At 36.6% G+C, this 25,254-nt stretch overlaps 1 protein-coding gene across 4 annotated transcripts in view; it reads left to right on the forward strand.

The window, feature by feature from the left end:
• Positions 1–25,254, forward strand: part of LOC138939339 (zwei Ig domain protein zig-8) — a 109,792-nt gene that overhangs the window by 13,902 nt on the left and 70,636 nt on the right. For all 4 annotated transcript variants that reach the window (XM_070307027.1, XM_070307028.1, XM_070307029.1 and 1 more), the window contains 3 exons: positions 20,210–20,342; positions 23,604–23,677; positions 24,321–24,470. In XM_070307027.1, the coding sequence (XP_070163128.1) occupies positions 20,264–20,342; positions 23,604–23,677; positions 24,321–24,470 (303 nt within the window). In that variant the 5' untranslated portion in view covers positions 20,210–20,263. The remainder of the gene's footprint in view (positions 1–20,209; positions 20,343–23,603; positions 23,678–24,320; positions 24,471–25,254) is intronic.

Raw genomic sequence — 25,254 nt, forward strand, 5'->3', positions numbered from 1 at the left:
TTTGAAGGAAAGTATAGTAATGGAAAAGAATTTTTGCTTTCGTCGCATCCTGTATAGCTGCCGTATTTTACATTAAGTATTCTTGTAATTGAATTATTTTGCCATATATCACAGATAAGAATTTCATAATTTAAAACTTTATCCCGGAAACAAGATAGAATACGTTTTACATTCGCGTACAACTTCGCAGAGAAATAATCCGTTATCAATCATTGTTACGCGACACAGTTTTAAAAATTAATAATTTGTTTTTAAATTTCATTTTAAACTCTTTACGAAGAGAAATCCGAAATAAATCCGTAGAAAGAGAACAGCAAAAATGATGGAATAATCTCTATAAAAATCGCGTTGGATGAGAAAGCTTATTACCGGGTACATTTTATGCTCGATTTCTCATATCATGGAAACTTTACACAAGAAGTTGAAAAAGGGAGTATATATTAGCAATGTCCTTGGTTGTATTACATTCGCGCTCATACAAAAGAGCGAGTTGACTCCCTCGTTACACTGGTAAAGCCATTATATTTACATAAAAATGTGCCCCCTTGAGATCCGGCCATTCGGTGCGGGCGCGAGGTCGAAGAGGCGAAGTTTATCTCAGGATACGGCTTTGTGCTGTCAGATTAAAGAGTCGGAGCTTAACTTTTAACCTAAGATTAACTGCTAATCGATACGTCAACGTGCGTACATTTCTCAAATGGCTGTAAGGATGGTAAATTTCTTGCATTTTTTTTTTTTTATATATATATAGATGAAAGAGACAATAATATGTACAATGTATAATATACGTCATACGTGAAATATTTCGGTAACATATTATCAACAACAAGTTTGGCCGCATACAGTTATAATAAAAAAAAAAAAAAAAAAAAAAAATCTTAAATTAAAAAAAGAGATAAAATTTTAAGTTATAAATATTATTAAAGCTCTTTATGGTCGAATCCATTAGATATTGTTTAATTTATATTGAAAGCTAAGCAGTTTATGCGTGCGCGCTTAATGTTATACGGTCAGATAAAAATTTATGGACGAACAATATAATATTTCTAAGTTTCCTTCCTCGATAACTGTCTTTCGACGCGGAGAACCATTATCCATTAGTCTATAGCGTCGTTAATGACAAAATAAAGGATACTCGCGGCGATTCGTATTTTCACTTCCTTTCCGCTCGTTCGCGGGCGATTCAGAGCGGCGGAAGGTTGGCCGGGGGAGAGGGGGGGGGGGAGAGGGGAAGGGTGGAAAAAAAAAAGAAGATGGTATATCCGAATCTCGGGTCCCAGAGACCCATTAACGCGCCAAGGAAGAAACTTTCCACGCGAATAATGCAAATTATCCTCGAAACGCCCGAAGGTAGTCGCGCGTCGCACTTTGTCTCTCCTTCCGCTCGAGCTTCCCCCCCCCCCTCCCCCCTCCCCCCGCACCCACCGGTTTCATCCATGTAACCAGCAGTCTCTATCTCGCAACACTCCGTTCTTCTTCATCCCCCTTACTTCTTTTCGCTTGCTAGCACTTGCCCCCCCCCCTCTCTCTCTCTCTCTCTCTCTCTCCCCCCTTATTTCCTACTCCTTTCGTACGAGATTTAATCGTTCGCACGAAAGTCCGATCTCGCGACCGAAACGACTTAATTCGTTTTGCGTTAAATGCGAGTAGAAACGCGTGAAATCTCCACTTTGAAAACGGATAGACTACCGCCTATTTATAAACGTATCAGTTATCTCTCGCGAGAAGTTTCTCTCTCTCTCTCTCTCTCTTTCTTTCTTTCTCACGTGTTGTAATTTTTAAATTATTTCCTCTATTTCTCTGGAATACGAATAATATAAATCTACAAAAAATGTGTTTGTATGTGTGTTATAATATATTAAATCTCCGCGAGAGAGCAAAAGTGTGAATAATCGATATCTTCAATTTTCTATCAATGTGTATGTAACCTATATCCTTTAGTTGGCTTCCGTGATGGTCGGATGTATAACGCGCCTTAATTATAAAATCACCGGTTCGCATAGATAACATGAAGCTATTTCCATGCGGTCGTTGCGCTGCTTAATTAATTCCAGGAAAAAAATTGACGTTACGCGAATCCGATTCGCGGATTCGAAACAGCTGTCGTAACGCTTCATGAGATTCCGTTTTTTTTTTTTTTTTTTTTTTTTTTAATGAAAAAAGAGATTCAGTTACAAGCATCCTTCCTCGTAATATATCAAATATCACTTTTTTTTTTTTTTTTTTGTTATAACATCACGCGCAGCTGTATGTCACATCTGTCTAATTAGAATGCTGTCAACTATGACAGATTCTTTTGCATCTGATTTTTTTTTGCAACGCGTGCGGATACACACGCGTTTTATCATAGAACGTTTTGCGTCGAATAATGTTGCGTTAGATTCTGCAGAGCAGCAGCTCGTACATTATGTAGCATTCATTCTGGATATATGGCGGAATCATATAGCAGCTAGTTTCACATGCACGACACGCGTGTACATTGTTCACCGCAATTTTTTTTTCAACATTTTTCAATACATATACCTCGTTTATACAGCAAACAGCATACAGTAATATATATACCTATTTTACGCGCATGAAATCGTGCATTTGTCAAACTATGCTAATAATAAGTATCGCGTTGATTTTAATAATCGTTAATAGAAACAAGACTGGACGAATATTTCAGTAATATAAAAGTGTAACGAGATTGTTATCGCGACATAAAGGAAAAATGTCTGCGAGGTGATACGTGGCGAATTGCCAACCATTAATTCAATTTGCGAGCCGCATCAGCGGAGAATTGTTTTAGTCCGGAACGAGAAGAAAGGCCTCCATGTGAAATGATGACCATTTGAGATCTTATCGGAATGTGTCCGTTCGTCTGTGGATGGTGGTTCGACTCCCATTTTATTTTTTATATATTCGTTAGACTAGAAATTATTTTCCGGGAAATTATGGCCCCGCCTTGCAATTGACCTCGATATTTCACTTTATTAATTTTAGATGCGCTTGTCGCAAAATACTGTCATCTGTGTCGTGGCTTTACTTATAATCGAATCAACATTTTTATAGCAAGAGTGATCATCTATAATAATGATGTTCATATATGCAATGAAAAGACGCGAAAAGTTGCGATGAAGAAGTTTTGTCCAATCGAGAAGTATTAATGTTTAATACTTTAATTTACGATGGATGACAATAGGCCGATGATTTGACAGTTTCTAAAAATTGCGGTATCGATATCAGGAAATTTTCGATTTTCGTGTGCGCTTCGATGAACTCGGTCAATATATATAAAACTGATATTTACGAGCGATGTGCTTTCGCGGTAGTAATATTTTGCCTCTGTAAACGATAGGCAAGGTTAGCCATGATGTTTGCGACATGAGCGAAAAACGTTGTAAATATCGCTACATCAAAGATCTTTAAATATACGCCGAGAGATAAAAATAAAAAATAAAAAAAAAAGGTAATATTCCAGGTTACTCGATTAATGAATGCTTTTCGACCGATTAAAATCTCTTATTTTATTTTATTTTTTCTACAGCGCATTATAATTAAACCTTTAGTTGGTATATTTATCAGAGCGTGATATAATCTTTTTTTCCGCGAAAAAATAATTTAGACCTCAAAGCTAATATACGAAGACTGCTTTTCTACTTTTACGTCGCAACTCTTGGCTTGCACGCACACGCAAGAAAATTAAATCGGATTTTTATCATCTAGAGATAGCGTGTGTAACCGTAGAATATTATTATCGATGTGACAAAACACTTGCGGTTCATGAGAATCAACCCGCTAGGAATTATGCGTTGGAAGCGGATTTTTCTAAAAGCTTTCGTGCCATATCTCCGGTATAACGATGGGTGGTAGCGGCATTATAGTAAATTAACATTGTTGCATGAAATTAGCATCTTTATCTAACGAATTTTCGAATTTTTAATCATGCGAAATCATGAGATGATTCTTTTCGACTTAAAGAATAAAGGTACGTTACTACGTACTCTCGACGCTGATCATATGCTTACTCAATGTATGACATCAATTTTATATCGGTCAGCTCATATTTCATATTTCCATGACGCGATTAATGGAGTTACTTCGTCTACAAAATTGAGCCTCGGTATGACGAAATTATGGCGGAAGCGTTTGCTGTGAAATTACATACCTTTTTCTTTGAAAGCGTAATCATAAAATATTTAAAGACAGAAAAGAGAGGGCGAGTAGATTATTTATAAATATCTATGAAATTTTTTTATGGAGAAGTTATCGATATTAAAATTTAAAGAGAGAGAGACAGAGAGAAGTGGATGCAAAATCGACGTTGTTGAGAAAGTCTACAAATAATGTTAACAGTCTCGCGGGATTTTTATCCATGAGAAATACATGTTGTTGCTTTCAGTTGGATGTAAAACCGGTTAGATAATATGAGAAAATATAGGGAGAGAACGTTTGTAAGCAATGGCGCGACATTATCGGCACAACGTTTCTTCAATTCAATTTTATTGATATCCTTGTCGAAGAACAAATATAGTCTCCGTGTTTTCTCTATATCAGGGGATATACTAAAAGGATATTATTTCGTATAATTCCGTTTATATCTTGTAACAAATATGAGGTTAAAACGTACGATAAATCCGATACGTTTATCTAGAGAATAACACACGGTGTAATATCGATTACATGATGTAATGTTGATCCATGGTCTTCATCGTGTCCAAGCTCAATGATCGTATTATCCGGATAAAGATTAAAAATACGATTTAGCGCTATTCCGATTCGAAGTTTTTTTTTTTTTTTTTTTTCCTTCAAATCATCGATGACGATGGACTTATTTGCATCGCGTGAACACGAGAGGAAGAGTTTCTAATAATGAAATGTTTTCAAGGAACGAGAGTTCGAATGTCAGATAGATTTTCTAATAATGAAATATCCTGCGCAGCGGTAAAAGAGAGAGGAAGAGAGACTAAAGAGGATGATGAGAGGAAAAATTGAAATATCCGTCGGTCTGCATTTCTGATAATGATATCTCCGGAGGGTGACGATTCAAGTCAACCGATTCGACTCTTTTCATGAAAGTTAGTCATCCGCGTGCCTTAACGACGCCAGCAGCGCATCGTGTCACGCGGCTGCTTAGTCGGCAAACTTCGGCTGATGGTTCGAGATTGAGTAATCAGGTCGTGTGGCTAATTAGGTCGTTAATGAACAGATCGATGAACGTTGGCCGTTGGAAGGATTCCCTTTGACGTTGCTCAACGATGTCGTCGATGTGATCGGTGCCAACGACGACAATGGCGGCGAACACAACGAAAACGCGGGGATTAATGTTAGGGGAAGAGAATTGTGATTTTTAGTAGGATTTAAAGTTAATATTTTTTCGGAAAATTTAACGAGAGAAAATAACCGAATAAAGAGCTGTGTTATAAGGGAAACATCCTCTTTACCCTCTTGCCAATTCTCGTTCTATATTCTCTTAAATGTGAATCAGTGTATTATTATTGATAAATAGTGATTTTAATTATAAGTATAGTACTGTAAGCCAATGAAATGTTACTGAAAAGATCAGTTAGTGGTTGCTTTTCCATCAGTGTGTGTGCGTGTATGTGTTTGTGATATTTTAAAATGCGCGTCTCTCTCTCTCTCTCTCTCTCTTATATATATTATAATATTATATATGAGATTTTACGGAGCAATATATTTTGTAAAGAAATAAGAATAAGATAAAGAAAGATCTGAGTTTAATGGAAAGTCTTGTTAATTTTTTGTGGGTTTATCATATTATAAGAATAAAGAAGTGTAATATGTATATAATTGTAAATTTTAATACTAGTTATACATGTTTTATTTTAGATGTCTGTATGTATGCGTGGATTTATTGCAAAAAATAATAATCTAAATAAATAAAAACTTTACATCTTGCAAATAAATATTATATTATTAAGTTTTCAGTGAAATCTTATTGCCATAACAATGACACACACACGCAATGATGGAACAAAGTGTGTTTTTATTCAGTTTAAGAAATACTATGCATTGTATAACTTGAGAAAATTATCCTTTCGTGCCATGTATTGTTTCCGCGATGATTGAATGTCTAAAACTGAAGTGTCGTTAGTTTCTATAGAAATCGGTTCTTATGGGCGGAACTATGAATCTGACATGATATTACTCAATACGATGTAACAAATTGTTCCGAAACAAGCTGGCGCGCGCGACATGCGCCCGTATTTGTCGCGGGGTTTCTTGACGTAAGCTGATCATAATAGATTACGAAAATTTGACGAATCATGTTACAAAAATTTTGTTATACAACGTGTAACGACGATGCACGCGTTACTCGGGAGAGAATATCTTTGGAACGAGAGAATTCGAGGCACGCGCGTGCACGAAAAGTTAATACATCAATTAACTGCGCTAGGTTCCGTTTAATCTTTCGACATTGATATTGATCTCGTATGACATTAGGAAACGTTAGGTTTTTGTACCAAATTTCTTTACAAAACTATTGCCAGTCGACGTGAAGTCCAGTGAGTTTTGACTAATGTTATTAGGAATGTGTGTGTGTGTGCTCATACACATATATACATCCGTAGCGATATTAGACAAAGCTTTTGCATTTCTCTTTTTTTTTTTTAATTTTCTCTTCTCTCCTTTTCATACATTCCCCTTGTTTCTAACGGAACAAAAATATTGTTTCGCGTCTCTTTGTTCGCGCCGATCAATTGTGACGTTTCGAAGAAAGAGAATTTCGAACAAATCTGAGTTATCATTTATTCATATCATAGCGTGAACTCTTTTTATTGTCGATGAGAGATTCTCCCGGCGACGAATTATGCTTCAGTATGGCTATGCATCGATATAGCTTTTCAGATCGAACTTGTGAATTAAATTTCAATATATGCTCTCAAATTCCAGACAGTTCACGTGAGGCTATCGTCTATATTTACGCCATTGTTGCCGCGTTGTTTCGCCCTTTCGCTTACACGTATGTAGATGATACGATTTCGCCGCAAGCGTGTGGATATTGCGTACTGGATGATATTGTTTAAAAGTTCTTTCGTTTATTTGCTTCGTGTTGCACTATTGTCGAACGCGCTCTCGTTTTTCCGCAACTTTTATTTTTCTCTTTATTCTTTTTTTTTTTTTTTTAACATAGGTGTAAAATCAGTTAGCTCGATGATATAAGCTTTCAAAATTATCTCCCTTTGTATTGCCTTGCGTGCGCGTTATATGCTTCGTGCATTATTAATTTTTATTAAAAATCCAAAAGGGAGGGGAGAATTTATGAACGCGTCGCGTTATAAACCCGCGAGGGTGTGTCGGATCGACGATACGCATATTAACTTTAACGCGCGACGCGTGTACGAATTAACGCGCGTTCCTTTATTAGCGGACATTTCGCAAAACGAGCGCAATAAGCCGAATGTTACCGGTCGGCTCGCGTGTTATCGCATTATGCAATATTAATTCAAAGAGCTTTTGAATGGAGCATTAGGCGAATAACCGGGGGGCGGGGGGGGGGAGGACGCGCGAGAAAAAAAAGCTGCGCGTTCTCTTTACATAATAAGCGGGCCGCTCGCTTCTTATACCCCCGTAGCGTCGCTTTCTTCGTCTCTCGTATCTCTGCCGCTCGTCAATCTGCTGCTCCCCGTCCGCGTTTGCCGCGCGGAAATTTCTTTTCTTCCACGATTCTCCCTGTCTCACGCCATCGCCTCTCGCCCCGCGCTTTCCCGCGCTTTCCCGCGCTTCTCCCGCATTTATTTTCCCCCTCCTAGCTCGGTATTATTCCTTCTTCGCTCTCTTCTTCGTTCCTCTCGAGAACGAAGCGAGGTAAAGAGAAAGGACACGATAGCGCGTGACGTTATGAAAGTTATCTGTGAAGTAAGAATTTGCAGTTGAGAAGAGAGGATGTCGCGCGAGCGTGAGGGAACTTTGTTGTGAAAGTCGAATGTCGAGGACAAAAAGGTAGGAAGACGGGATGCGATCTTACGCGCGTAATTAAAATCTTTCCTCGAGAGAGAACGCAGACATTTTGCGGAATAAAATTGCTAATGCCTTACGGGCAGGGCCTCGTTTTATTAGCTACTTTCCGTTGCATTAGAGAATTTTTATTAGCTATTTTATTATAATTAACTTTTTTTTTTTTCAACTCTTTTTCTCAATTAAGAAAACAAAAATTGTGCCAAGGACTTACTTTACAGGAATGCACATCGCGCGAGGATGCGCGGAGAAGAGAGAGGACGCGATATACCATATATCTGATTTACCGGTCCATAAATATCCCTAATCTATACCGGAGACATAACTCTTTCGCGTACTCCCGCTCTTTGTCCGTGTCTTTCTCTTTTTCTCGCGCGGTCATGATTCGTTACTGCATCCTTCATCCCGTATCTGTCGCTGTCTTTTCTTCTTTTTTCGTTAGCCTAGTTCTTCCTTTTCGCTCTGCATGTCTCGGCGGAACGAAGGCAATGGGTGGCCCCGCTGCGTTTGTAATCGCAGGTTGACATAACGAGCTTGTTATAATACGGACAATATAGCATGATTTTCTTTCACTGACATTTTTCTGTTAAACATTTGAAAAGTTACCGCATTTATTCCCATCTCTTTCTCTATGCTTGTATAAAACAATGCTTTTCTATTTCTTTTTGATATTTTTGTATCGTATTAAAACAATTCAATCATATTTTTTTCAAAAACGAGACACGTTTGTACGTTTATATATAAAATGCAATTTTATTTTTTGAACAACAAACATATACGCTTGTATATATGCAGGATTCTTGGACAAACCCTCGACCGAACAAGTAAAATAGTATTGCTCGTAACAACAGGATGCGGCTATTTACTGTTATGGTGGAAATTCGATGCACCTTACGAGCTATACTATTGCCTGACATTTGCATTGTCGTCAAAATAGCGGTATAAACGTAAATCCAAGTTATCGTAAAGATCCCAGTATCTGTGTGTGTGTATATATGTGTGTGTGTGTGTGTGTATGTGTGTGTGTATCTAATGTGAGAGGAGGAAGATATCGGTTTTCTTCGAATTTACTTTATAAACTAAAGGAGATTGTGTCGACGGGGGACGTGCACCTATTAAAGAGGTGTGCACGTATAGGCGCTCGATAACACGATGTCATTATCGTGTAATTACGAAAGTTAAATTTCTAAATGAAATCTTACTAATTAACGTTAACTACGTTCCCTTTTTGTCACTCGTTTGGCTAATCTTTCGGATATTATCGGTCGCCGTGCTCTCTGCTAGAAAATTAGACGGACATTTTGGTCTTATCGTTAAGTAATATCGAGGGGTCGTTAGATGTTATTGCGTAAAAAAATATTCAATCTTTGTTAGACGAAAAAATTTACATATACAAATAAATACAATGTCAATTATGCGCTTCGTGTTACGCATTATAAATACAATAAATTAACGTAGAAGGTTATTCGGAATTGAAGTATCATCAGTGTTTCGAAAACAATCGCGTCACTCACGGATTTCGCTCTCTTTCTCTTACAATATATAACAGAGAAGCGGCAATGCCGCAGTTGACTTTCCTGTTTGTTGTAGTATCGAACTTTAATTAAGCTAGCCTCCCCCAACATGAAGTTTCGTCACGGATGATGAAATCGTTGAGAGAGAAACTCGTCACTTCATGGAATGAATAATTACACTGAGAGACATCAGTATACGCGCAATCATTTATTACGTATCTGTCTGTCGTAATATTCAAACCTAACGAACGACGAGGAAATAAATATATGTATATGTGTGTGTGTGTGTGTGTGTGTCGTTGACGTTTTTTAAAAAACTAATTCATATTTTTTTTATTGCATTGTCTTGCGAAACTGTGTGATCTGTTTTTTTTTGGGGGGGGGAGGGTTTCTAATAAAATTAATAGAGGACGCGTAATTCTTTCTCTCTTTCAAATTCTTCCTCGATCGCTGTATCTTTTCTTCCTTCTTTCTTCTCCTCCTCTCGCGCTTTCCCTTTTTTCTTTGTTTTTCTCTTTTCTGTCATATTTATTTTAATTTTTTAAGCAGCTAACTTTTTAACAGTATCTTACTATTATTCTAAAGTTCCATTTGTGTCATATATAATTTTTTGCATTCTTTTCATATATCTAACTGTATATTTTTATCCTCCGTATTTTTATCGCCTTGTAGAAAAATTATTTGATTTTTTATTTAGCAAAATCTTAAAAAATTCTCTTCGGTTTAATTTTTAAAAATCCATTAGGTACAGCAAGATTAAGATAAATAATTTAATTCACCGTACGATGCGGAGTTACATCATTGATCTGTAAAATACAAATATAAAGTTATAAAAATACAAGTTATAAAATGATATATATTCAGAATAATTAATACTGTATGTGACAACTGTATGCACATATATCGAAAATTTTTGATTTTTTTTTTTTTAAACAGATATATCAGCTCTTTTAAACATCACGAGATAAAGTCTAACATTATACATATATCATATGCTATTGTAAAATTGTGTATTAAGATCGAGATAGACGTTTAATTAATGCCACGAATGAAAGAAAGAAGTAAATAAATTATCTAATTTTTTGCTCCACAGTTACTCCGTCCGATGTTTCCCCGAGCTTCCTCCTCCTCCTTTCTTGTTTCTTCATTATTGTTTCTTTATAGCACTCACACACTATTCACTCGCGAAAATATCGTTAATTATATTTGAACATGTAGTAATCAATATATCAAATAATACTTTGCACGGCACCCAATATCGATCATGCGTACTTTATTGCTTATGGCGCGGCGAGAGTATCGTGCGAAAAGAATATATGTAATTATATTAATGAAGCTACAACTGACGACGTTTCGAAAATTAGCCAAACACATGATTTTCGAATGACAGATGGAATACAATGTTTATGTGGTCGCCACTTTGTCGATAAATTTAAAGATGAGATTAAGTTGTCGTAAAAAAATATGACGATTCAATCGTATTTTCTTGATTTATTAAATTCATACGATTTTTCTTGAATCACACCGCATAATTTTTTTTATCGATAGATTACATATCGAAAATATTTTATTCAGTGTTTGCGTTTGTTACGTTTTCAACAAATGCAAATATTGCCACGGAAGATGCCGCGCATAAATTTTATTCGGTCAACATATAAAATACACACGCACACATACGAAGGTATACAGTATACATAATCTCATATCTGCAGAATCGCGAGAAATATCTGCGTGTTGTATTATATATATTATATTTGCTATCGCGTGCGGAATAGTTTTGCGATATGACAAATTTCTTTGCCTATTTTTATCATTTATCTGATCGAACGTAACGCATCTATGGAACATAAAAGCACTTCTTTCCTCATTTTTTTTTTCCATTCTTGTGAATATTATTGGATGCCGCATTCAAAACTACACGTTACGAGTAATCATATTCCGATAATATCACTGGTAATATACTTTCCATTATTTTCCGACTATCTTCGCAGCCACGTTTTATCTCCAATATTGGTTAGATATTTGTACACGATAGACAGTGTTATAGATAGAATGTAAAGTGCTACATATAAAATAAAGATGTCGATAATATCTTAGCAGAAGATAATTTTAGAATACACTCACACACACATACGTTCTCATAAAACTTGTTGTTTAATTATACTTATTATTTCTATCTCTTAATTTCCGCGAAAGTTTGCTAATTTATCGTAATAATTGCGAATATGATTTTATTTTATTACAATCGATATACGGTAAAGTATCGACAATTTTGGAATAATAACGACACTTGTTGCTATCGAAGCAGTAAAAATATCGATAACCTATTATATTTAAGCATTTTTAGATGTACATCGTGAAGAAAAATGATCACTCATCCCATTCGTTCGTTATCACGAGTAAAACATGGCGAATTGTTGGCCGTATGGGACACGATGATTAATTGACAAATTTCCTGATACGATAATAAAATATGGCAATGTAATGCCTTCTGATTCCACTGACGTGACTTTTTGCGTTGCACGCTTAGAGAAAGTTCGGACAAGATTTACAGATTCACCATAGTTCGGTGGAAAGCGATTTATCGCTGGCATGTATCGACGTTGAATACATAACGAAATTATTGATCCCCCACTGGTGTACATTAGTCATGCTGTCTATGGACTAAACAATATTTCTGGGAGACGAATTTACGGGCTGTTGTATAATTTTGAAAGCGCGCGCGCGCGAGTCTTTGTTCTTTTCGTTCTTTTTCATGCGAAATTTAATCGTACGTTCGCGCAATTTATAGAATATATAGGTAGAGCATAAAAAATAATAACACGTGTGGATTCTCAGCTGATGCTGAAGATATTCTATCAGGGAAATCTTGCGTAGTCGTGCACCCTGCCCGACACACACACACACACACCGACATCACTTAATGGGTTCTTCCATTACACACGTAATGCGAAATCGCATTAGCATCCGAGGAAATGCTTAGCTAAGTTGAAACTCGGAATCAAGGACTGGAGGTTTCTAGAATTCGGAAACTTGATGGTGATTACGTAGTTTCTCACGAAACAACGCGTGCATACCTATATTCTCCTTTCTTTGTTACGTTAATGAACGTAAGGTAATCGGACGGTAGTCATTGTATTCAAATTACACGTATCTATGAATGCGTCACTGTAATCTTGCTTATTTCGCGGATAATCATTGCTTGCCACTACGAAATATATTACTTTCTTCGTTAATTCAATCGTTCGAAAAAATATGATATATATATATATATATATTTCGTATTTTATAGAATATAACGGAAAGAAAGAAAACTTTACAACGATTGTATCTTAGAAGTTGGTTTTATAATAGCGTGTACATTTAACGATGCACGCATATATTCTGATCAATCCGTTCCGGCATCATGGAATGAGAACGATATAGGGCTGTATCATAATGTCGATACAAAGAGATACTATAATATATACATCTATTTTCCCTCGAAGCATGTTCAAATAGATGGAGTGCAATTGGCAGTACATTTACAAGAGGAAACATTCGCGGAAATGTGTTTGAAAAGAGAAATAAAAAGCAAGCGAGCTAAAAAGGAGATTACAGTAGAAAATATATTGTATTTTTATCTTTTTATATCTCTGTGCACATATGATTAGCGAATTAAATGGCAATCTAATTGGATCAACGAATTGCTCATTCTTTGCATATTCGCTGGGCGCGTCACTGTTGAAAATATTTATTTATCAATTGTACCAATAGATTTTGCATAGCGTAGCGTTTATGGGCATTAAATTATACGGTCGAAAATTATGCAATCAGGCCGATAATACAAGTAACAACATTTGCTACCGCTGTTCCGTGCGCATCCAAAGCAGCGATATAATTTTCCCTTTGACAAGTGCTTTCGCATTGCCAATGTCCAATAAAATTTTCATTTTGGAAATACGAATTTTCCTCTCTTCGTCTCTCAATTGATATTATCAAATTCATGGAGGAAGAGACGAGCGGCAAATACCGTGGAACGGAGTATTTATCATGACATTAAGTAAAATTCGTGCCGATCAACACGTATACAACGAAACGTCCCATACGAAACGATTCGCGCAAAATCTCTGGGAAGTGAGCGTCACTGAATATGTGTAAACGATTGCGGGCTAAAGCGAATGTGTCTCTCCATTTCTGTCGCAAACACGCAGCGCGGATCAGCTTGGTAATCGCAAGTACGAATTTAACGACACGCGCGTCAGTTTAATAGAAGTAAACGTGAAGCGTATATAGGTGTATCGCGTATCTGCTGTTCTATACATGGATATGTGTTTATACGCGACGTGTATACATACGGATATATACACAAGGATATATACGGATATGCGTATCCACGTGTTCCGGTACAGTTTACCAATGTACGGCTGACGTATTGTGCATAGAGATAGAGATCGTGCATTAGGAATGAGGATGCATAACGATAAGACGTTGTAGGAGACGTTGTAGACCGATTCAAAGGAACGAGAGTTGAACTTTCGAGAATATATTGTATAAGAGTCCCGTAATTATTCGCGCGAAATTTTCCAAGAAGGAGCAACAACAGCGAAGAGCTGCGGTTTACTAATTTTCGCGGCAAATCGCTTTGCGAAGAGGTGAAATGTTAACGCGCGGACCGTTATGGATGAGTAGATCCGGAGAATTGACAGCGTAACGGTATGAAATTTTATGAATTTTAATTCTTTCGCCGCAAAACCACCCGCTAATCTATATCGGGAGACAATGCGATCGAAACGGTAATTGTTATCGCGGTAATTGTTAACGCATCGGTGTTAAAGGGGCGCCAACGGTGCGCGCGCACATACTGCATCAATGGAATTGTAAATTGACAATCCTATTTTGGTGTTAGACGAGAGAGAGGGGAGAAAATGTGGTTGAATGGAGTCTTCTTGTTGAGTTATTGCCGGTTCAATGGCGCGTTTAATGAATTTAAGCTTCCTTCTCCACTTAGGACGCTTAGGTCAGACACGGTTTAACCGTACCTCTCTACACGTAATGAGCTGTGATCCAGGTTGATAACGTACACGACACTGTCACTGGCAACGCCTCGCACATTTTTATTAATAGAATATCATTAATGGAATATCCTTATGTCACGACAAAAAGAATGGCGTAAAAAGATAAATCGATATCGAGGACTTGCGCAGATTACATATATATCGTCATTTTATATATGCTAGAGTTGTCTCAAAACACGCAAGGGGGACTTTAATATAGAGCAAGAATGCGTATAATAAATGTATATAGCTGGCGCGAAGAGGATATAAAAATTCTACCGTGTTCCATCAAACTGTCGTTAGGATGCCCTTTATGGCATAACGGCGGTAACGGGCATTTGTCGAGCTAGAGTACAGTTTGTACATTCGAAACGCGATGGGGGTCGGTAGCCAAATGGAGAAGGGACCGCTTTTGCAACGCGCTCAACGATAGGATATTGCCGTAGTACATAATGCGCGTATTTTGTTGATTCTAGTGTTACACGCTACCGTGCCCTGTAATGTATCATCAAAGTCACGTTAGAAACGATCATTGTAAAAGTTCCCGAGGTAAAGTGCCGCTATAAATTCGCATGAGCGTCTTACGGATGCGAAAGTAACATCGTCGTATCGATGCGTCTAACGCGATCAAATTGCACAATCATCACTTATATCTTTTACAATCTCTTGTCTGCAGCAGCAGCAGCAGTAGTAGTAATATGAAAAACTTTTTATTCTTAATAATATTCTCTTTTACATGAATTTTATACAAATCTTTATGCGATCTGCTATGCCATCGTTGACGCGAGTGTGGCTGTGTGATATAAACGTAACCGTTGTTGTCCTAACCACGACATGCCACTGTCGCTTTTATCATAGTACGGTCATTGTAGCCGCGGCTACTCGATTCTTGTCACATCGACATCAAAGCGTCATCGGCAAACAGCGTGTTTGCAATCGAGGAAATTTTTATCCAGCTCCGACCTGTCTTCAAACTCTCTCTATCGATCCGACACGCCTCTTTCTCGTCTTTTTTTTTCTCCCCTTTTATCAGAACTTATCGCGCGACGCGACAATATGATTATTTGTACGAATAAATTAATTCGATATGAGATACGATTTGATTTTAGTTACTTGAACATGAAAATTAATTTTGATATATAAGATATGAGGAGAAAGTAGAATAAAACCTCTGTTGCCTACTATCTTTGGCTATCTCGTGTTATTAGTTGTAGATCGATGCCATTATTATTTTGAGATGAACCATGCCCGCGTGCGCACGATATTTCTTTTTTGAGAAAAGTTCAAAATTTTCGAGCCAAAAAAGATCGATATTGGAGCAACAATCGAGTCGTTAAGGACTTTTTCTACATACAGTATCTGTTCTCGGTAAATGCAGCGTTATGTACGCCGGAATACACAGTCACCGTGTTTGTTATTTTCTTTGTTTTAGGGCAAAACCCTAGGGTAGTTACGTACCTCATGTAATATGAAAAGGGGAAGAACTGTCATCTCTTGACTTTGTTTCTCTACAAAAAGCGCAGTTATAGAAACGAAAACTATCACTCGGAAAAAAGAGCCACTAAAAAAAGTTTTTTAAGATCTCTAAAGTTCAAAAATTAAATAAGAAAGTTCGACAGGAACGTAGAACAAGAGGATGTCTTTATTTGTGATTTTTGTCAATAAAATATATCTTTGTATTGTATTTTGATTAATATAGATCTAGATTTTGTAATTGCACGGTGTTTTACGTGTTTTCGAATGAGCACCCGGTTTTACCCTACCGATAGGGTAAAACTGGATATTTTGACTTCTTCGAAAAATCTCGTTATCCTTGGTAAGGAAATATTTCTTTTCAGCAAACTAACTTCATTTTCTCATAGTTTAAGATCTACTCAAGACTGCTAACGGTCAGCAGAACTTTCTTTACTCTCTGATTTTTTGAAGAAGAAAGACAAATCCAAAAAAAATATCGCTTTTAACCTACTTTCCTCTATATATGCTGCGTGTAAATTTGCTGCGTATTAATACTTTATATGTCGATTTTAAAACGCTAATGCACATTTTATTTTTTACATATGTTTGTGTACTTAAAAAATGTAGTCCACAATTTGATCTGGTTAGTTTATATCGAACTTCTCACTCTCAGAAAGGATTTCTGATAACGGGACAAAAAATATTCTTCACATATTTAATCGTATCACAACCTTATGCGGTATAAAAATAAAACAATTTTAAAATTAAATCAATAATTTCTTTTCTTCTGTCTCGAATTAAATAAGATCGTCTTACTATCTTGAGACAAGAGTAACATATACAAATCTAAGCTTATATATTCTTGCATTTAAAATAACTCGATGTTAGATCGCTACAAATTTCCATCTTCATCTTTGTGAGAAAATTAACGGGATAGCACCGAGAGCATTTTATTCTAGATTTAAGAATTTTCCATTTAAGATTAAAATATTCCTTTTTCAATAATAAATATGATCGTCGCTATATCGATCCTATTTTATGATAGATTGAAGAATAATAGCATTAGATCTGGAAATCTTTTCTGTGGCTGCTGCAATCAGCACGATTAATAACTTCCAGATCGAGGGCTAACGGGTTAACAGGGAATTTGGTTCGTCGGCTTTCACGAGGTTTATTGAGCAAACATTGGCTGAAGTTGCGATTGCGGAACGTCGTATTGCCAAAATCGATCGCTTTACGACAGGCTACTGAAAAGGGAGCAATCACTGCGATTGTCTATGATTAGACGTTACCGATTATTATTTGAATTTTCGTTTTTTTTTTTTTTTATATGCGAGTCAACGTGTAATTATGACGTATAATCAATATTTAATGTTATTTTCAAACAAGTATTTTGCGTATACGCGATAGATTATATTGAAAAGTTAAGTGTAGGAAGTTGGTTACCGTTAGTTTATGATGATCCAAGGAAGCGCTCGCGAACTCTTGTTTGCTAAGTTACCTCATAGCATCGATGTTATCAGACAATTCTCGCAATCGATTGATTACTTGCATGTCTTTATAAAGTTCCGAACTTGCACTCTTTATTAAATCAAATTGTATACATAAAACGCGCAAATACAACGATTATAAACTTCCGTTATAATTAACATAATATATAGAACATTAGAGCAAAAAAAAAAAAAAAGTTATTCGAAATAAAAACCTAAACGTGTGTGTGTGTTGTTTGTTATTAGATAAAATATTTTTTTTTTGTTTCCCGATACACGGGAAACTTATCGCTGTCCCGATTGTTAGTACTAGAATTTTCGTAGCTTTATATTTTGTACACGGTACGAAAATATTAACACAGGAAACTCTATGGATACGGATTGAAAGAATTTGAAGTATTTACAAGGTGTTGCGTTACTTCCGTTTGGTCCGGATCGGTTCGTAGCGATCATCTCGATTGCACGCTCGTCCACGCCGAGTGGAAAACGAGAAAATTTGAGCGCTTCGCCTAGCGATGCCGCGATAGCATACTGATCGTTTCTAGCCCCCGGTGGTGCTCGCAATCTACGTGTCGTAATTTGCTCAATCGCTCGATCTCTTTCTGGTCTAGCAGTCTTTCCCTGCCGGAATCGGCCGGAATCGCGCTATCGAATGGGCGGATAGAACATTAGTTATCGGTAACAAGCGCGCGGAACAAGTACGTTACAACGTACCGAGGGTATGTTCTACACAACCATAAAGTACGCGTCACACCATACTATTTGCGCAAACCTCCACCGTCTAGGTGAGGATTTGTTTATCGGTTCGCGAACAGGGATGCTGAGCAGGACCGTATTGGAATAGATCGGATTCGACTGCGATGGAATTTTCCAACACCTGTGTAGGCCTTGTAGGCAATTTATGATTGTTGCCGGATATCACGTGTACTTATCGCGATTTTTCAAGCAGTAATTGAACCATGAGAAAAATAAAAATATACGACAAAGAGAATATTCTTAATTTGGCTAAGTAATTGAATTATAGTAAAAATACTTCTCTCATCCCCCTGACTATTTTTGCTGACGCGTCCGTCCCGTTTTTCAGCGACGCGACAGCATTTACTTTCCGTTTTCCGGTTACCGAATTTCTCCAACGATCATCTCCCCGATTCGCGCCGTCTCCTTGATTTGTACGCCGTGTTTCGTAATTTGTCTAGTTCAAACAACGGCGAGAGCAGTTGGGGAGAGATACGAGAGACTTTTATTCGCGGCGTCGCAACTCGTTATCAACGCCGACACCTGCGCCAGATGGTGAAATAATTTGAAACTCTCGAGTAAACGACAGATCTTCGGTTACCGCGTAGGAAAACTAAAAATTGCTCGTCGTCCCTTCTTAATTCCACGGGCGAGTGGAGGATCGCAAGGGGGAGGGGGGAGAGGAGGGAGCACAGAAGGATCCCTTGTCCTTTGCCGGCACGAAGCGGATCGGAAAAGAGAGAGAATGCTATACGTGGTAGGTGACAACCGATGAAAGTGCTGCCACGGGATGTGGAGAAGCTCCGGACTCTCGTCGATAGATTCGTTAGAGCGAAATCGAGGGGATGGTTCTCTCGTGGAGGCCGGGCCCCGACTGTCGAGACGCGCACCATGTTTTCCACCCCGAATTTCCGACCAAATTGAATCACGCGGAATTTCGCGGTAACAATCTTCTGTTTGACTTCGAGCGACCGGTTGATTTACCTCGTACTTGGGATCTCTGCGCGTCCTCGTAACCGTCGCACCTGACGATTTCATTTCTCTCATTGAACAGGTTCGAGCTTCTTCAGCATATAACTCGATCACGGTGTAGATTGAGAAGATCGCGACGCAGGAGCCATACCAATGCCGGAGGATAACTCCTTGTTAGTAAATTTTCGCGAATGCATTATTGACAGTATTTCCAAGTGAAATAATCGAGTTTGGTACGTTTATAGTTTCTATGCGCGTGAAATATCTAGATTTAATAAGGAGCAGGGAAATAAATGTATTTTAAAGTATATAACATGTTAATCGATAAGAAAATATATACATATACAGTGCAACCTATGCATTTATAATGTTATAAGTAACAATGCACGAATGCATTATTCAAAAATTACGGCGCATATTTTTGGATTAAATTATCTTAGAATTTCCAGATGTCCTCGTTTTCGCGTAAAAATGTTCCCTAGTTAAAGCGTCCCTGTGGATTTTTAAATTTGTCCCGCTTTCGTATATTTACACAGTCCGATTAAAAAAAATTTACATACATTTCGCTTAGATTTGCCGGTGTGCCTTTTGTACAATTTCAATTTCACGTGGCACGTCTGAAGTTTCATATTGTAGCCCGTTCGAAAAGGTGCGATTGTCTAGCGTATAGCTACACGTGTATGGCATTGATTTCTCTATCGTGAAACGCTCTGCGTATTGCAAACTCAAATAGAACAGAAGCAGAAAATAGGAGGTTCGCTTCGCAAGGCGTCCGGAGGGAATCGTTTGATTCGGCAGGAGCATATGATGTTCAAGCAGACCGATATTTACTAATGTTTGAAGCTCTTACTCCGTGTCTATGTTAATTGCTACATGCTCGATCGTGCCGTTTACGCATTCATATTTTTGTAATATGATACATGGCGACGATGATTAATTCAACTAATATGAGATTGTTGCGCGTGTTGCGTTTTTTTTCGCACAATATTTTCATTAAAATGAAATGATGTTAAATTAAGCGAACATATGTTTCTCGTGTTTGCAGTAGTACCAGTGCTTAACAACTTTGAGAATAGAGATGAGTTGAGGATTGACTACGATGTTGAGTTGTCTTTCGGCCGTGGTGGCCTCCATTTTGGTTCACCAGATACGTTTCCTGTGCACCGCCAATACTTTAGGTAAGTTATAAAAAAATACTTATAATATAGAGAGGAGATAACAATAATAATTGTTATCATTGAATAAATAATCGTTACAATACACGTACAGTGTGGGTGCAAACGTAAAGCTAATAAAATTAAGGATTAAAAATGTGAAATATTAAAAAGTGAATTTAACGCATGTGCACGATATTTTTACATCATTGTTTTTGCTTGAGGATAGTCAGTTCTTTATCAGTGAAAAATATTCAAGCGCGATTGCCGGAAAAGGGAAAATCAGATTATATTCGCTGAATAACGAGCCACGAGAGCTGAACGATCGATATCCAGACATTGTCCTATAATTTTCCAATTAAGGCATTGGATTCTCATAAATCCATGAGGATGGACGGCTTCCATAAATTTGACGCCGTACCGTACGACAAACCGCGATCGAACCGACGTACTTTTAGATTCGAGGCGGCTTTTACACCAGGTTGGTCGAAATGCTGAAATTGAAGGGAAAGAAGAACGACGAGAATTGGTCACGATACTTTTGAACGGTACGAAAGTCTGTTTTCCTTTGGCAGAAATAATATAGGGCACTTGCGGAATCTATTGGATCTGGGCGCGAATGCTCGCTGTCTCTGTAACGCGAAAATATATTACAACAGAGCAACTTGAGAGAACTCGTCGAAAAATGCTTGCCCTTATTTTTAATGTGTACATATTATACAAAAATACATATCCGAGCCAATTTTATCGTCAACATTGCCAACTCGCTGTTTGACCAATCTATATTTTTGCACATATTTACCTATAATTATAATTTGATTTTAACTTCCTTCGTGTTCACATCGCGAACGTTGTTCTTTCAAGATTTATATGAATTTTCACGCAAATCCTTAAATCACTCAATGTTTCTTTCATACACACGCTACTTTTTGCGTCGAGACGAAAATCGCGTCTTCTAAAATATCTAAAGCGTATTTCGAAATCCTCGCCAGAGTTTATCTCTGCCGTAGAGATTATGTGCCTCGTCTTTCTAGCGGATATTAGAAGTTCTGTCTCATTCCTTTTCCGGAGCGTTTTTCCGCAGCGGGAGAAATTCAACTTGTTAGATTGGTGTAAGCGTGGGGAGAGGGTCCTTCTGCAGTTACCGGAGCTGATATATCTCTCAAGGATTATCTCATGGTTCTATAAGAAATAATTAGATCGAGACCTTGAGGAACGAAGATGGAGAAACAGGGGGGAAAGCTAGGCAATTTGTCGAGGAGGCAAGGTGAAAGGAAGACTGCTCGTCGCGTGCGAAGACGATCAGCTGAGAAAATAATTTCAAAGTGCATCTTTCGCATAGTCGAGATTTCTCGGAGATCCTTGTGAAAATGAGGAAAGGCCTCGGTAAAGTCCCTCTATCTGTCGAACCGATTTCGCGCGAAGCAGCCGGTGAAGAGAGAGCCAGGACCATTTGAGAATCGTCGAGTTTCATGGAGAGAGATATTGCCATTTTTCTCTGCGTGATCTTCCCGAATTCTATCGCGGTTTTCTTTATTTTTCTACACTTCTCGCTTGTCTCTTTCAGCGGCGCGGGTTTTATAAGAGACGAGATTGCACCCGGTTTCCCGGTATTGTTTCAAAAAACGACGACGTCGCTGGCAAACTGGCTTTATTACCTCTTTCTGTTCGATCTGCGCGCATACTGTGCCAAGCTATGTAAAGCTATGCTTATAAGACGCCCGGTGTCTTCGATCGCGCGCGATAATAGGAAAGATGATTCCGCGGCTGCGGAAATTCTGCCGAATAGCGTTGAAATTTAACGTATAACATTATCGTATTATCACTTCATCTTTGCCATGTCATATTGCCCATTATACAATTAAATTTTATCTAATTTCTAATAAATTTTTATTTTCAACGTGCATTTTCTTTTATATTCGTTAAACTTTCAAAATGGTATATTAATAAAATATTTTAATAAAATGTTATTTCTTGTTTAATCTTTTTGTAAATAAGTATCTTTTTTATTAGTTTATTATAATCCTTCCATGTTTCTGAAACGTATGGCGTATTGAAAAATTTGCGATTGGTTACGCAGCTTTATAAGGGAATATATTCGCACATATTATCTCAGGAAGATATATATAGTCGCGTGTGCTTCCCGCTGATAAGACTATTCAACGTGTCAGCAAAGGGATTCGCATCGTCATGCGTTGCATCAGAATGGAAAGTGAAAATTTTTTTCGATATCATGCACAAACTGTATTATTTTTTCAAATGTAAACTTAATCTTTCGAAAATTTTAAAATAAAAATAAGAACGTTTTTATTTTTTTTTTTAAGTTTTTGATTCGATCAAAAAATAATGTGAGAACAATAATTAATCATATATCAAAGCGAAGAAGAGAAAAAGAAAAGAAATGTAGAGAGAAATAATAAAAAGACTTTTTTTGCTTAGTCCGTTTTTTGTCTTTTCTTTGTTTTTCTAATAAAACATAAATTTTTGTTAATGAAAAAAAAACGCATGATTGTAAAAAAAAAAAAAAAATATAATTTAGTAAACACGATAATTAAAGCCAACATTATCTCGCTCTGATTCATTTCTGACGCGGTGAGAAATAAACGCATAATTATTTATGTGTCAACACCAAACAATTAATGGATATACCGGGGGATTTTTTATCATAATCATTCAATGTGCTATGGCCTGTTTTTCTTAGAACGTAAAGACTAGCACCAAGGGATGCAATGGATACTAAGAGTTTGTTCTATTAACTCGTGCTGCGAAAAACGCATACGGTAGAAATACCTACAAAGAATCTAGCAGGCAAAAAACCTAACCGTTTCTAAAAACATGCACGTCAGTATTAATGAGCGAAACGTTTTATAAAAAGAAATTACAATTTGCTTGAATTGAAGAAATTACAATACTTTAAACGAAAATAACTCGGAATCTTTTGTCAGAAATTTAATCTTTTTTTTTTATCACATACAAATTTAAAATTTTCTCTGCATATTGACTTGAGACACTTGACGTTTCGCTTTATTTGTTTACGATTGGGCTACCATCTTGATATTTGAAATTTTTGCTATCTTTTTTGCAGCTTTCCTTGATTTTTATTTTCGTATTTTAAAATATTGGATCCATTAAATACGAGAAATTTTAATCACATAAATTGATCATAGAATCCCAAGATAAAATATATTAATCCTCGAATACTTTGTTGTCATATAAAATATATATTTTTTGCTATTAACAAAAATTAATATTAACAAAAATTTCTTTTTCTAAATTTTGTTGCAGGTGCGAAGCCGTTTCCAGGATTTGAAAACTTACCACGCTCGATTTGGCATGAACTTAGTTCACCTTTCACAGAAGTAAGTCGCTTTTATTGTCAGACTTTTCGAGTTGTATGTGTGTGTGTGTTTAAGTTAGCTCAATGTATAATATTTAAATTCTCTCTGAAGAAAATCTCATTTTATTTCCAACGTTGTATGTGTACATCATTTTTTAAAACAATATAAGTTTGTTTTTGAAATATATATTCCAATAAGATATGAATATGACGCACTGATCTTTACAAGTTTGTTAAAATCATATTCAAAAAATAAACGACTGTCGGGTATAATAGCATATTAATATATTTTTTATATTTAATATATTATCCTTTTATTATATCTTTCAAATAATTCTCGTCACAAAGAGGGTATTTATTAATATAAATAAATTTATTCGTGTTATCAAAATATTTGCAATTCAAATGGTTTTTCTATATTAATCGTTGAAACGATAAATATACGACACGCTCGTAAGGCAAACGTTTGAATATTTTGTATTCACCGTTCATTGAATTTTGCATGAAACATTATGTGTATTTAGGATCAACTACGTAGTGGTTACAACTATACACATAGTTTGTGTCGCTTTAAAAGCAAACTGTAGTTTCCTTAATTATATTATAAACATGTTAAATAATAGAAAGCCCACGGATGCAGATTTCAGTGTATTCTTTTATCGTAGGTGTATGAAGTGGAGAGTTTCGTGACTGTAACAGGCGGTACTCCTGAACCGAGGCCGTTTTTCGAGGATCCCGAAAGCAACATTACCGTACAGCTCGGTACTGAAGTCTACATGCACTGCAGGGTACAAAATTTACAAAATACTCTTAAGGTAAGTTTTATATGTTTTTATCTTTCAAGAATATTCAACATAATTTTATTGCATATCGATATAAATTTTTCTATTTAATATTCTAAAATTCCATTCGTATATAAATTCTTATGATATTATTTTATAATCTTAATAATATATGCGAAAGAATAATATTTTATTGTTCAAACCATTTCAAAACGAGTTTGTAAATAGCGTACGAGTACGCGAATATATACATATATGTATATACATAAACGAATGAACGTAACATTTTCAACGTATGCGATGTTACGTTGCCTTCTAAAATTCAAGTGCTCTACATTGTTTTATGAAGAGATCTTGTCGGTTTTCCCATCTCCTTTCTCATGTGCAGCTACTATGCGGCACTTAGCTCATCTTAATTCTCCCAAAGGAAATTCCGCGGATAGCGGTGGGATATTTTCCTCCCAATTTTGTGGCTGTGCTGCTCTATCGCTATGATACATATGGCAGTTATAACATGTTCGCGATCTTCCATATTTTCTAAGCAGATCTCGTATGTACCATATTTATTCAAATTTTTCTACGAGAAGTCAATTTTCTTTTATGTCTAAAAATAAAAATCATTATCTTGGGATATCTCGCGTTAAAAAAAAAAAAAAATTGAAATATCAATGTGTGAAAGAATTCCGGGTTTAACTCAACATTTTAACTAATATTATTATACTATTATTGGCTCTTATGTTATTTTAGTTTGTTTCAAGTTTTATATATAATGAAATTATTAATGAATATGATATTAATGAATATAGACTATAAAATT

This window comes from Polyergus mexicanus, unplaced genomic scaffold, assembly GCF_030449975.1.
Source record: "Polyergus mexicanus isolate NDT 795.1 unplaced genomic scaffold, iyPolMexi1.0 SCAF_14, whole genome shotgun sequence".
NCBI lineage: Eukaryota > Metazoa > Arthropoda > Insecta > Hymenoptera > Formicidae > Polyergus > Polyergus mexicanus.